Source organism: Pollachius pollachius (genome assembly GCF_949987615.1).
Source record: "Pollachius pollachius genome assembly, chromosome: 13".
Lineage (NCBI taxonomy): Eukaryota > Metazoa > Chordata > Actinopteri > Gadiformes > Gadidae > Pollachius > Pollachius pollachius.
The window spans coordinates 9717996-9733018 of NC_136946.1; the positions used below are offsets into that span (position 1 = coordinate 9717996).

General features: G+C 48.4%; 1 protein-coding gene across 4 annotated transcripts in view; it reads right to left on the reverse strand.

The window, feature by feature from the left end:
• LOC307084975 (RNA-binding motif, single-stranded-interacting protein 3-like) overlaps positions 1-15023 on the reverse strand; it is a 205403-nt gene that overhangs the window by 54751 nt on the left and 135629 nt on the right. For all 4 annotated transcript variants that reach the window (XM_079749546.1, XM_079749544.1, XM_079749545.1 and 1 more), the window contains exon 6: positions 11480-11559. In XM_079749546.1, the coding sequence (XP_079605672.1) occupies positions 11480-11559 (80 nt within the window). The remainder of the gene's footprint in view (positions 1-11479; positions 11560-15023) is intronic.

The following is a 15023-nucleotide window of genomic DNA, read 5'->3' on the forward strand; positions in this document are numbered from 1 at the left end:
GTGTTTAAATAAATGTGTGTGTGTGCGTATGTGTGTGTGTGCGAGGGAGTATTTATAAACAGACATGTATCAATGTGTCCTTGCTCCTCTTTGCATGAATGTGCTTTTGTATCCATCAAGGACTCTTTCTATGGTTGTGTATTTGCTGTTGGGTAAGTGTGTGTGTGTATGCGTTTGTCGGAGTTGGGGGGGCTGTGAGTTTGAGTGTGTACATAGGTCTGTGTATGTGTCTGTTCTCTTTGTGTGTGTGTGTATGTACCGGTGTGTGTTTCTGTATATATGTCTGTGTCTGTGTGTACATGTGTGTGTGTGTGTATGTGTGTGTTTGTCGGAGGTGGGGGGGCTGTGAGTTTGAGTGTGTACATAGGTGTGTGTATGTGTCTGTTCTCTTTGTGTGTGTGTATGTACCTGTGTTTGTGCGCGGGTGTTTCTGTATATATGTGTGTGTGTGTATGTACCTGTGTGTGTGCGCGTGTGTTTCTGTATATATGTGTGTGTATATGTGTGTGTGTGTGTGTGTGTGTGTGTGTGTGCGTGTATGTGTGTTTGTGTCTGTTCTTATGTGTGTGTGTGTGTGTGTGTGTGTGTGTGTGCGCGTGCGCGCCCTGTGTGGCTGGCAGGAGATGGGATGAATGAATGGGCGTTCACTGTTGGAGGTCTGGTAAGGGGACAGAAATAAGTTGGCTGACCCCGGTGACCCCCGCCTGTTCCCACACAGCTCACTCTAACAGATGCCCGCTGCAGCTATTTCGGGGGCAGAACCACCGGATTTATCTCCCTGCCCTCTGTGTCCCGGGACGCCGTGACAATGACGTCTATGGGGCGTAACAGATACCCGATGTTGATTTTCTGTTTGTTTTTTTTGTGGTGTACTGCTTTCCTGGCACACGCACGCACACACCCCCACACACACACTGCACAAACACACACAGTGCACACAAGAGGATACAAACAAACAACCTTGAGGTGAGTGCTGGTGCGTCAGCAGGGTTTGCTAAACTATATCTGTCCTCTCCTGTAAATGTAGCATAACAAACACCAACACTGTTCTTTTCACTGGCACGGGTGTGCGCGTGTGTGTGTCTGTGGGTGTGTGCGTGTGTGTTACTACGTGCATGTATGTGTACTTGTTTCTGATACTCCTTAACCTAATGAGTCCGACTGTTGAACCACAGAATGCACATCTGGTGAATTGCTCCCATACCTCGGGTGCTTCGGAGCACGGCGAGGCCGTTTAGCAAACTTAATCTTCAATCTGGAAGACAGGCTGGTGGTGGGGGGTAGGGTGGGGGAGGGGGGAGGGAGAGCTCCCCCCTCCCCCCCTGCAATCTCCCTGCATTATGAAAAACTTTTTTTATACTTTGCTGTTCATTACTTTTGGGAGAAGAAACCTATGGACAGAGAGACACACTTTTATTTTTTTCTGCACACAATTGCAAAACTTAGTTATAAGTTTTGCAATTACAACAAGCTAAACTTTTGCGTGGCAAACTAATATTTAGCAGTCCTAGCTTGCCATCGATGTTGAATTGAGTATACTGTTGCCTCTAGCTTGGTTAACTCTGCAAAATACAGTCAGTTAATGTGGTGTATCTGAAGAATGGGATTTATGCAAACATAAATGCTAAACTGGACTACCTGAGCTTATCGAAGAGCCCAACATTGAAACCCCACCTCTGAAATAACACCAACTCAATTGATGGCAGGCAATGAGATTTTACATAAGGCTTTGATAGGGTAATTTAATGTTAATGATCTTATTTACTATCAAGTATAATTCAAATTAGTCACATTTCTACCTATTCATATTCATATAATATTCAGGGCCATTGTCAATTTAGACTAAACTGCATCCATTTTAGTAACATGTTGCAGAAGCTCACTGCCTTCTATTGGAGATAAGGCAAGCAAATACGGGGGAAAAATAAGCTATTCATCATTGGATTCTTCCAACAGAAACTGACACGGCATCTCTGCATTTACAAAAATCCATTCCATAAAGATTATTCCCACGATCAATGATGAACACTTCATGGCTTTCCTTTCATAAGACGTTTCTCTCTTAACATCTGAAGGACGATGAGATGGTCAGATGCTTGTGTGCAGATCACCCATAACGAATAACTGGTGAATGCTGAAATCTTACTGATAGCAATAGTGTGGTCATTAGCGTCGATATAGGCCAGATAAGAACCAGTGCGAAGTAAAATATTGCCCTTTGTGTTGGTGTTTGAAACCAATTCATTCATGCAGTCAACCTGCATGAGGCAGGCAATCCAATCGGGCATAGGACTCACTTCATCGTTGATAAATTATTCTATAGCCCCATAATGTCAAACCAATAAAGATTTTATGGAACGATCACACGGTTTCGAAGAATACAAGCTGATAGCACCTATTAGGTGACCGAGGGATTGCTGTAATGAAGTGCAGAGCGACAGAGATGTTACTGGAAACTACACAGAGAGTTGAGGAGGAATTAAGGAGGATGAAGGGATGGGACAAGAGGGAGAAAGAGAGGGAGAGAGAGAGAGAGAGAGAGAGAGAGAGAGAGAGAGAGAGAGGGGGGAGGGAAATGAACAAAGGGAGCATCAGGAGAAGGTTAAGGATAAAAGACAGGAGGGTGCGGGCAGAAATATGAGGGAGGGAGCGAGGGACAACAAACGGGGGAGGACAAAAGGAAAGGATGAGTGTGTGCGTGTGTGCGGGTGAGAGGGAGGGAGAGAGCGGGGGATGATCAAAATGGGCGGACAGCTGGGCGCGGGGCAGAGAGGTGGCGTTCAGAGAGAGAACCGGTTGCGTCGCCAGCGTCGGCCTTTCATCTCCGGGAAAAAAACCAGACAACAAAGTGAAGTGAAACTTTACTGCGGGTTAACCTTCCAGAGAACCAGCGGCTTGGCCAAGAGTTGATCTTCCCCTTCCCTGGTGTGTTCACCGCACCGTGCCGACTTTTCTGGGTTGGTCTTTTTCGGTGCCCTTCGGTAATCTGAGTAGCGTGTTTCATTGCTACTTTTCCTCAAGGCCTTTGAAATGCCTCTCTTGCCGTGTGTCTCAACACGTCCTCAGCGCGTGAATGCAAGCATTCATACACATGCACACGCACAAACACACACACACACTCTCTCTCTCTTTCTTCCTCTCTCTTCAATCCCTACGTCTCTCTATAGGAGAGGTTTTGAGCGGAGGGAGTCTGTCATTCCTCTCCTCAACCCCTCTCCAGGAGTCAGATGTGCTCAACTGCACACAAACTCTCAATTTACAGCCAATCAGAAGAGCTTATGTCTGCGTCCTACCGAGAGATGGGGTTGCAGGTGAATACTTAAATATCTTTACATGTTTCCTTTAAGTGACAGAAGTGGCACCCCCTCCCCTCCTTCTCTCTGTCTCTCTCTCTCTCTCTCTCTCTCTCGTTCTTCCCCAACACCGGCTGTCACCGTGGTGGCTTTCCGGCTGTGATGGATACGGTTCAGTGGCAAAACAAACACAGCGTGACAAATCCAGATTATTGTCTGTGGGCGAGATGAGCTTATAATGAGAAAGCGCATCAGGGGAAATGGATCCCCGTCTTTTTCTTTTCCAAGTGAGAGAGAGAGAGAGAGAGAGGGAGGGGGAGAGAAAGAGAGAGAGGGGGAGAGATAGAGCGAGAGGAAGCGGTCTGATTGACTCGGGGGTTGCCGATAATAACTTCCTGTGCGTTCCCACCTTTTATTGAGAGACGGGCGTCGGGACAAAGTGAGTTTGACGTGATGTTTTTTTTTGTCCCTCGGTTAATTCTCATCTGCGGCCGATGTTTATTGAAGCGCTGTCAGACCGTGTCACCCCAGAAATAATGCGTCACAGAAAGTTGGGCTGACTCAGCCTCGGCCAAAGCTCTCGGGTTCTGCAAGAGACGAAGGGCGGTAAATTAAATCCCGATACGCGACCAGGCTGACCGTTTTGTTTTTTTTCTTGCGACGTGAAGAAGCAACAGGACCCGCGTCAGCGCTAAAACATGAGGTGTGTCGTGACCACGCGCAAGCCCCCCACAAAAACCCACCTAAACAACAAGGAAGAAAAAGTGTCACCGTTGTCCTTCGCAAAGAGGTAGCGCGACGCCAGCCGAGTCACAGCAGTCACGTTTGGCTGCGCGTGTCACATCTCAACGGGAAAAAAAGGGAAAAAAGAGGAAAAGAAAAAAACACAGCCACTGACAGGGTGCTTATTAAGCAGGCGAGTGTGGGCGGGATTGTTGAAATTAACAGGGATTACTGAAGTATGACTGACACTTTCTGAGAGGCTTTCCGGAGACTTACCAGGAGATTTGGAACCCGCTTTGATTTGCCGAGGGATGCTCTAACGGTGTAGGCTGTCTCGGCCGGCCTATCTCGGTGCCGTCTTCTTTGGTGGGGGGGGGGGGGGGGAGTGAGGGATGGAGGGAATAGCTTTCTCCAGAGTTCTGCCTTTCATAGTTTTCTCTTGGCCCTCTCGGTTCGCTTGGCCGTGCTTTGTTTTGGTAGGTGCTAATCCCACTGCCCTATCTGGGATCAGTCTGGCCGAGATGTTCCTGGATGTCATCTGGACCGCTGGCCCACCTCGCCATCACAGAATTACCCCAACCAGAGGCCGGGGCCGGAGCTCGTCACGTTTGCGAGTTACGACTAAGTGGACGTTAACACGAGACTATTGTCTATAGCTTACATACCTTATCATCCCCCTGTCTCACGGAAGTGCGATTCTGTCGACCAATCAACGGACTGCGTGTGTAGCTCGAACTTGCCGTCACCCTTTCAGACGTCTCAGTTGTCCCTGAAGATCGCGGATCTAACATTCTTTCGGCATTACATTAATTAATTCACACGCCAGTTTTATTTAATATTATACCGTGTATTCTCCGTGTGAATCCATGCACCGAACCATGACGTCCGTACCGAATTGGTTCAATACGAATACATGTATCGTTACACCCCTAACCGTGAACATCGCTTTTGGTCCTCTATGCATCAGCTGTCTTAACCCCCCTAACCCCAGCCCCCTCACTCTAAAAACAGCATGAATGGATCGGTCTCTTACAAATAGTGTGAGATAAAGGACGAGAGAGATGGAGCGGGGAGAGGGAGAGGACGAGGGTGAGACAGGGTGGATACTGGCAGAGGGGTTGCGGTTTGCAAAAACATAAAAAATTCAAAGCTGGATAAAAGACAGGCGACAAGAAGGGCGAGAGACCCAGAGACAGAGAGCATCAAGAGGGAGGCAGAGAGAGAGAGAGAGAGAGAGAGAGAGAGAGAGAGAGAGAGAGAGAGAGAGCACGGGAGAGATGGAGAGGCAGAGCAGAGCGGAGTGAAAGCGAATGAAGCGGGGGGAGATTGTACATATTGCATGTTTCCGTTTGGTTCCATCTCCCTGGGCCACTGAGGCTGCTTCCTGATGTGGTTTTCATTATTTATCTCCCATCTATTGGACAATTGGAGCCGACTTTCAGCTCTGCTGCCATATTGGCACAGGCAGGGGGATGGCGAGTGGACAGCGCAGGAGGGACCCGCCGAGAGGAGCCGCGGACACAATGAACACACAACGAGATCCGCTCTGAACCTCTGTGGACGACTGCACTGAACACAGCCTGCTGCCACGGTGTGTAGTCTGTATAGGACTGGAATCAAAACACTGCCGGCTGTGCATCGGGTCTCACAGGAGGAAGAGCAGGCCCTCCTTTTCTTGTGACAAAAAGGGCATGGAACGATTCCATAGAGAGAGAGAGAAAGAGACAGAGAAAGAGAAGGAGAGAAGAAGAGAGGGAGAGAGAGAGAGAGAGCAAAAGTTCCTGCAGTTGATGTAGGATCCTATTAAAAGTCCCTCTAGCTTAGAAGTTTATCAGAACACAAACCTACAAGCACACTCACCATCCACCCCTTCATACCTCTACGTACACACACACACGCAAAAACACAGCAACATACATACATGCATACATGCGTACCCGTCATCTCTTTGATGGCACCGAGTAACGAAGGAGCGATGTACACAGCCGTCGACTCGCTTCCTGTGTGACTCCCTTCCTGCCGCTGGAGAAACACAATAGAGCCCATACCATAGCCCTGACACTCCCTGTCATCATCTAACAATTGCTTGTGTATCCGTGGCTCTGTATTACAATATAAATAGGGTGTTTTTTTCAACCTGGACCCTAGTTTTCCCATCATTTTGCGTCCAAGTGAGTGATGGTCCAGTATTGAGCGAGAGCGTTTCAGCCTTTGAGTTGCGGCGTAACCCTATGGGGCAATAGAGCCCAGACAATGAATGTTCTCTGAAAGTGCTTGTTTGTCCACTGACAGGCTCGGATAGTTATTATGAGGGCCTGACAAGATTATGGGAAGGATCCCCACAGAGAAATAAAAAATGCTTGTTACGGTCTGTTTTTAATTGTGTCTAACCTAGTCTTGCTCGAAATATCGCAAGAATTGTGTTGCTGCAGGAAATCTCCCTGTTGTCAATGCAATCTCAGCCCTCCTTCACCCAAATTTTTTCGATAACACTAGTTACACAAGTTGCGCTTTCTGCCGTCCAACACAACAAACCCATTCCTGGCACTCCACTCTCCAACTCACGTTTCCTCTGTTTTCTTCGTTCAACAACTCAAGTCTTGCGAGATTTCAGAATGAGACTTCTCCCTGGGAGAGACTCGGTTGGACACAAAACAGACTTGATCAAGCAGAAGGCCAAGAAGTCTCTGTAGGGATCCTTTCAATATGTTGACACTTATAATAACAATCTGAGCCAGTCAGTGGCTAAAACAAACACATTTATTGGATGTACATGAGCGGTATCAGAGCCACTGCTGCATAGGGCTACATTGGCTGAAGTGCTCTAGCTCAATATGGGAACAATTTCTAAAATTGTTGCCCGCATTAGTAACTTAAAACCAAAATGATGGGAAAATAGGGTCCAGGTTGAAAATGCTGAAGTTATCCGTTAAGCTGTTTAAATGCATGGCAGGAGACATGAAACATAATCAGCTGGTGACCGCCCAGCTTGGATTAAATCACATTTTATCCGGACCGCCTTTGACTTCTCCCATAGTCCAGGGTCGCGCTGCAAATCACCATGTGTGCCTGTGGGGCTCAGTACGGTTTACGGCCCCAGTTGCAAGATTGTATTATTGTGTATGCATTGGGTGGATCCAAACCGATGTGACTGTTTTCCTAAGCACACTAACCCGGGCTTGGACACCTCTTAATATTATTTCTCACAGAAGACTCGCACGCACATTTCTATGCGTCCGTTCTTGTGTGTGTATGTGTCTATATATGTTCTCACCTGCATGTCGCATTAGCATTCCAGCGCATGCAGGCCTTTGTGTGCATCTCTCCATAGTTCAGGTGTACGCCTGGACGTGCGTGACCGTGTGATTGTGCACACACACCACCGCACATGGCATGAGAGCGCTGGGGAATGCTGGCTGCCGCATTGCACAGAATAGCTAAACAGGCCCAGCGCTCCATCAGGTCCATCCATCAAGTGCCTGTCTCAGGACCGGGATCAGAAGCACGTGTTGCCTCCACCACCCCCACCCTTAACACACACACACACACCTGACCAGTTTGACTGAGGAAGTTGCTGTGAATTTGTGGACTTCTTTAGGGCTGGACTGCCTCAGATCGATCTGTGTGCATTGTGTGTAAATAACAATATATTAGTATGAGAGGCGGCATGACAGGCCTTTCATGGCCTCACACAACAGCGTTGACACCGGAGCTGTTGTGTTGCACAGTTTCGTTAATTAGAAAACATTCTACCGATAACTTTTGGTGTGATTATTGAGGTGCTAGAAACAACTCTACGACTGACAGGTCAAAAAGCAGAATGTTTAGAAGAATATTGAACAGTGAGATGTGGGCGTGAGTACTGCATTTTAGGGTAACCTGTGCCAAGTGACATCCATGTGATATTGGGATTAATCTCATGTTGGTTTGACGCAGTAGATGATGATGATGTAATCAATGCACGCTCCATCTGTCCTCCTCTCCTCATTGTATCATGTTGTGACAGGGGTGAGTTTTATACGGCTCTGTCTATAGCTCTGTCTTCAAGAAAGGTAACGGATCTAAAAGTGACGGCCTACGTCGTCATTAGCAGCCATCTGCTAACTCGTCTCATGTCACTCTATCCTTGTTTCACTCCCCCCATCTAGCGTAGGCTACCTGTAACTGTAACTATAAGTAAGCCTAGTCGCCATATGGCCACTTCCTCTCTCTCTCCCCGTCTCGGTGATGGAGAGGCTGAGTGGGCGATGCCTGTCGGGGGGGGGGGGGGGGGCTTGAGGGGATGGCAGGGAAGACTGGTTACAATGGCAAGCCTCTCATGAGTGCATGAACATACATTTCTGTCAAATTTGTGAGTGAGTGTGTATGTGTGCGCGTGTGTGCGTTTGTGTGGGAGGGGTTGAGGGATGGGGTGGGGTCGCAGCTGTCAGCGCGGAGTGCTGCAACTGCTAAATGGCTCCGAGGAAGAATGAGAGTAAGAACAGTAGGGGAAAAAAAAACTAAACAGGAAAGAGGTCTCATTAACATCGGCCGGATGTTGACATCGCTTTCAGGTCAAGGCAAGCAGAGCATGACTGGTTTTCCTGCTTGTGTGTTTCTGTTTACAAGTGTGCGCGCGTGCGTGTGCATTTGCATGAGTGCGTGTGCGGATTGAGCACACTTGTCAAGACTCACACGGTGTAGCCATCGATGGCACCCCGTCAAGAACACGTAGTTGCTGCACACACACGCAGGCATGAGGCACGCACGCACACACACACACACACACACACACACAACAAGCATCACACACACAGATACAGGAACTCACACACACACACACGCACACACAGACACCCCAGGGGGTCCTGCGGAGCTGTGTGTGGAGGAGACCCTGGGGGGTGCAGAGCTGTCAAACCAGGATAGATGAAGAGGCTGCCCTGCATAGCAACGGGCTCTAGGGAAGTACCACCAACAGGACACACACACACACACACGCACACACACACCAAGAAGAAGAAAGAAACAACACATACTTACTCACACACGGAACTTAGCACGCAAAACTACAAACAAACCAGAAAACCTGCATGCAAACAAACACTAACACAGACGCGCGCACACACACTTGCGCGTGCAGTGCAGAACATCTGCGCCCCACATCTGAGGTTGATGACGGAGGAATGTCCAGACATCGCTGTTTAGCAGATAGCAAATCAACGCGGACCACAACAGAGACTCCGGGGCAGCACAGAACCGCTCTTGGCTGGGCTCAATCGCTCTGTGGGATGAAACCTTTCCCACGCAACTTTAAGGCAAAGACTGTAATAATATTAATAATGAGGACTTAAGATAGAGAGTTGAAGGAGCGAGTGCCCCTCTACATCTGGGACTGAAATAATAGTAGCCGATCCTGATTGAGCCACGCATGCTCCGGGGCCCGGCAGGAAGGGAGGACCTTACTGCCGCCACACGGCTCCCACAACAACCCGTCGCCATGGCAACCCTAACAACACAAGTGGGCACGGGGGCAGCTGGCGAACCCCGTGGGCACGGTCACACAGCGCGCCAGACACTTAGAGACGCAGAGAGAGAGACCAGGAGAGAGGGAGAAAGGGAGAGGGAGAGAGAGAGAGAGAGAGAGAGTGGGGAGAGAGAGATAGGGAGAGAAAGAGAGAGAGAGAGAGAATGGGGAGAGAGAGATAGAGAGAGAGAAAGAGAGAGAGAGAGAGAAAGGGGAGAAAGAGAAAGAGAATGGGGAGAGAGAAAGAGAGAGACAGAGAGAGAGAGAGAGAGAGAGAGAGAAAGGGGAGAAAGAGAGAGAGAATAGGGAGCGAGAGATAGGTAGAGAGGCCCGTAGAGAGGCAGAAGGGGGAAAACATAGAAAGAGAGAGAGCCAGAGGGAGAGAGGCCAGGAGTACCCGAGCACACAGACAGACCTTGTAAACCCGAGTCCCTCAAACACTGAGGACCTGGTTTACATAGGTCCGTTAAATGTTCCACACTTGGCACTGCTCTCGCTGACCCATTAACAATAATAAGTCCTGCGCGGCTGGCAGATGGAGCCCTTAAAGGGGGAAGGTCAGTTGAGATATTACCCACTCTGAAGGTTTCCCATTACAGCCTCAGCCTCCCCCTAACCCCCCCAGCCCTCTCCGCCCTCTTGGCCCCACCTCGCCTCTTAAAAGCGCTGCCGGCTACTCGCTCCACTGAGCCAATATGGAGATTTGGCGAAGATGAAAAAAACGTGAGAAACATAAACCTGGAATATTGCAGGGCGGTAGAGAGAGGGATTTATACGGCCGTTCCCCTTCCCCGGTGGACAGGGGTTTGAGTGTTTGTGGTGTTCATCGAAGCAGCCGGCAGTGGGAGAATGGAGCGAGGAGGGAGGAGGGAGGGTGGGGGGGTTCTCAGCCATGGTGCTCTACTCTGTGGGGCCTGCAGGGACATGGGGGCTGGGGCTGGCCCCCGAAACTGCAGGGCTAAGCGCTTTAGTTCCCTCAGCCTAACGTGCTTTCCTTCCCTGCCTCTATCTCTCTGTCTCTCTCTATCACTCTCTCTCTCTTTGTCCGTCTCTATCCCTTCATCACTCTCTGTCTCTCTCTATCGCTCTTTTTCCCTATATCACTCTATCTCCCTCTATCTCTCTCTATCCCTTCTATCTGTCTTTATCTCTCTTTCTCTCTTCATCTCTCTCCATCTCTCTCTCTCTCTTCCTCTCCCTAGTTCTTTGTTTTGCTCCTCTTATTTAGGTATTCTTTGGTCTTGTGTCTCGAAGCAAACATGCATTCGACTGCCGGCTTGTCTGTATGCTTTAGCTCAGTTATACTTCAGTTCCAGAGGATAAGAAGACACCACAAAGGGAGTGAGAGAGGGAGAGATAGATAGAGAGTAAGAAAGAGAGAGGGAGAGGAGGGAGAGAGAGAGAAAGATAGAAAGAGAGGGACATCTGAAAATAGAGGGGGTAAAAAGGCTCTCAGGTAGATTGCTAGGAACGGCAAGAGGTCTGAGGGTGAATATTAAAAAGGCCCAATAACTTTACAGCCTTCCCCCCCATTAGGGAGCATGTGTGTTTGTGTGTGTGTGTGTGTGTGTGTGTGTGTGTGTGTGTGTGTGTGTGTGTGTGTGTGTGTGTGTGTGTGCGCTCAGGAGGATGAGCACGGCGCTGGGAGGAGCAGCAACCAGGAGAGAGCAAGGTACACATCAGCTATTGGTGTATTGCCAAGTCTGTGTGCTTCAAGTGTCGGAAACAACTTTGCACACAATACATCACAGTGTTCAGCCAATCTGAGATGGGCAGCTCCATAATCCAATCAGAAGCGATGCTTGTAAGGGGAGGAGCGAAAATAAGATGGACAAAGATACAAGAGATAGAACACAAATGAAAAGAGGAAAGAAAGAAAGAAAGAGGGGACGAAGGATAGATAGAAAGACAGACATATGGGAAGAGCGCAGTTCTAGGGAGGCATGGCGACAGGACCTACCTGGAATGCCTGGCGGGGTTTTCAGGTACTTTCCATTGAAATGCTGGATAACGACCTCACACTTCTCTGTAGACTCCATCCTGTGGGAAGAAATAGGATGGGATTCAAAAGGGATTCAAGTGTACATTCAATTTTTTTGATTTCCTTGTTCCTTTCAATTTTTCTCTCACTCCTTCCTCTCGTTTTCTTGTTCCCTCCCACCTCTATTTGGGGATTGATCTTTCTGTTTTCTAGTTTGTTCCTTCTTTCTCTTTCTCTCTTTTTTTAAATTCTGGCTCTTTTCTTCTACTTTCTATCCTCCTCTCTATCGATTTTTTGTTCACTTCATCATTTAAAAAAACAATATTTGTTTATTACATTTTCTATTTTAAATGAAACAAAGTTACAATTATCTGTCATACGTTTATCGCATGAGGGGAGACATTTCAACAGTTTGCTTCAGGTCCAGAGAACTTTGAAATAAACTGTCACATGTTACGAGAGCGGGAACACGAGGCGATGCGACTCTATGAACGGTTCCTGCCTCTAATCTTCCCAATGTTGTTGTTATTCTATAAAGAGATACCAAACATTAAACTCAGTCCAGTAACAGCATCTGTTCTGTCTCCGTCTGCCTACCGGGGACAGGAGACAAAGCACCAGATTAGAGTCAGAGGTTGGGTTTTATGACGCAATGTGACTGAAAGTTTGAGAGAGAGACACAGATACTATAAAGGGAGAGATAGAGAGAGAGAGGGAGAGAGATAGAGAGTAGCATGTCAAATGTTAGTGGAAGTGAATTATCTCTGAATTTGGAGCACTGAGATGACACATCGTTTCGGGGGGGCCGTGCAGTGGGGGTCTCAGATCTAACTTCACACGCGTCAAAGCTAATACTTACTTATAAACAAGACGCATGCACACATGGATAAGTAAAACACACACACACACACACACACACACACACACAGAATCTACTACTTATAAATAAGACACATGCACACATGAAAACATACAACACAGACACAAACATTCCTCCAAAATCCCACACAAACACACACACCACACACACAGGTTGGAGTGGTGCCCTATAGCTACACACACGCATGCACATAAAAACACACACACACACACACATGCACAAGAACGGTCATATTCATATACACATGCACTATTCTTTTCCTATGCTTGTGGGAATATTTGTGCGATTCACCCCTAACCAAATTCAAAAGGACAGGGAAAATACATAAATAGATTCAGACACACACACACACACACATACACACAAATACAAACATGCACACACATGCTTGAATGCTGCTGTTTGTGTGCCTACTGCATACTGATCAGGTATCTCACGTGGCTCATCTGAATCTACATCAGCCTAACACACATGCGCACACAAACACACACACACACACACAAAGACGCACACACGCACAACACTCCACGCTGAACATCTAAGAAATAAACACAAAAGGGCCGATATGAAGGTGTGTCAACTTCTGAATGCCTGCCTGAGCTATTGTTCATAAAGGCCTTTATTGTAATCGGCGGCTGGCTTGTGCAGGCCTCATTGCAATAACGATTTTTCACGCTTCAGTCATTCTCACGTGGTGAAAAAAAATAAAAGCCATTCTCCCAGCCCTCCTTTGCTGCCCCCGTGTCTCCCCTCCAGCCCCCCACCCCTGCTCCCTATCTTTCCCATCGCATTTCTCTTTCTGTCAGCTCCTTCTTTATCGCTCCATCCCTCTCATCCATCTTTCTCCCGGCCCGCTGCTGCACCTCTTCTTTTGATGTCTTGCTCATTCCTTTCCCGTCTTTTAACCCCCCCCCCCCCCCCCCCCCCCCCGCCATCAGTCCCCCGATCCTTCACCTATAACACCTGCGTCAACCCCCTCTTCCCCTCTCTACTCTTCGCTGATGGCCCCTTCCCATTTATATTTCCTCTCCCCTTCCCCCTGCCTCTTCCTCCCGCTGCCGCTATCCATCCATCCTTTAGCGTGACGTTCCGGCCCTGCTCCACCCCGCCCCGGTGGTGGCGTTCCACACTTTCTTTAGCTCCGGAAAAAACGCGGTCTCTCACCCATTTCCCATGTCGTCCTTCTCCTCTCCCCCCCGACCCCTGTATCCAGCCCCTCTCCACCTCCCAGGCCATCCCTCTCTGTCTCCCGCATCAGGGGGAGGGCTTAGGCAGAGCGCTATGTGGGTCAGCTCTCTCTGTCTCACATTGTGCCAGCGCCGACTTCACTCATCCTGTTTCGACCGTCGCTTCCGGCCCCTAAACGGCCCGCCCTGCCTGCCTGAGTGCTGTTGAGCCAGGCTGCATCAGCCTTCCTACGCCTGCTATCCCTCCCCTGGCTGCACCCCCCCCATTCTGTCACACACACACACACACACACACACACACACACACACACTCACACAAATGCACCCACCTACGCACGCACAGATTCAAACTTACTAACACAAACACACAAAAGCATAAACACACACACACACACACACAAATGCAAGCATATCTACACACACATAGCCACGCCCAAGCATTAATAGTGTTTATAAAAAACGCTCAAAAAAGTTTTGACTAACACACACATACATGCAGAGCATTACTGAACACTTTCAAATGAGAACATACCTAGGCATACTTTCACATTGCCACACCCATCCATGAATTCAAATACATTTCCACAAATGCTTGCACGCACGCATGCGTGCAAGCATGCGTGCGTGCAATTACACAAACACACACACACACACACATACACACACACACACACACACACACACACACACACAATGTGAATGTTCTCCGTTGCTTGTGCTCCAATAATAGCGCTGGAGCCGGCGGCCAGAGCAGAACTACTAACGGCAATGAACGCTCTCTGTAGCCTAGTGTCACATCCAGAACAAACATGGCCACAAAACCTACGTCGAAACGCCTCTCCAAAGCATGAGGAGGACGGAAAGAAATGTTAAGACGTTAATGTGCTGCTGCGGTGGTCGAAAACAATGCCGTTTTTCCGATGTGGACCAAGGCCTCGGATATCGGCGTGTCGCGCGGGGAATAGTTTCATTCCAACACTTCGTGGCTGGGTTTCCCCTCTGCTCCTCCCTCCCACGTTTCCCTCAGAGTTGCTCCTTGCGCAGAGAACATCTTTCTCTCAGTGGTAATAAGCTAGCGCAGGCGCGATTGTTTGCCACAAGGGTTAAAGTTTCAACCCAAGTGCCTGCTCCACTTCATGGGGGTCAAGTTGAAATTAAAACATGTTTATACACAATATATTCGCTAGGATGGAAGACGTACAAGAAAAGGCAGATGGGTCTGCGTACTAATAAATGTACTTTTCAAACCACTATGGAAAGCACTGACTGCGGTGTTAAGACTGCAAGTTACCGCCCACCTAGACATAAGCCGTTTGGAAGTCAAGAATTGGACTCAGGAATACCCTAGCAAAAGATGAGGAGGGAGTCTGTGATAGAACCAGCAACCTTCAAGCACTTTTTGATCCGTTCAGTCAGTCGGACAGCCTTTGGTCGGGATGTTTCACTACTCAATATA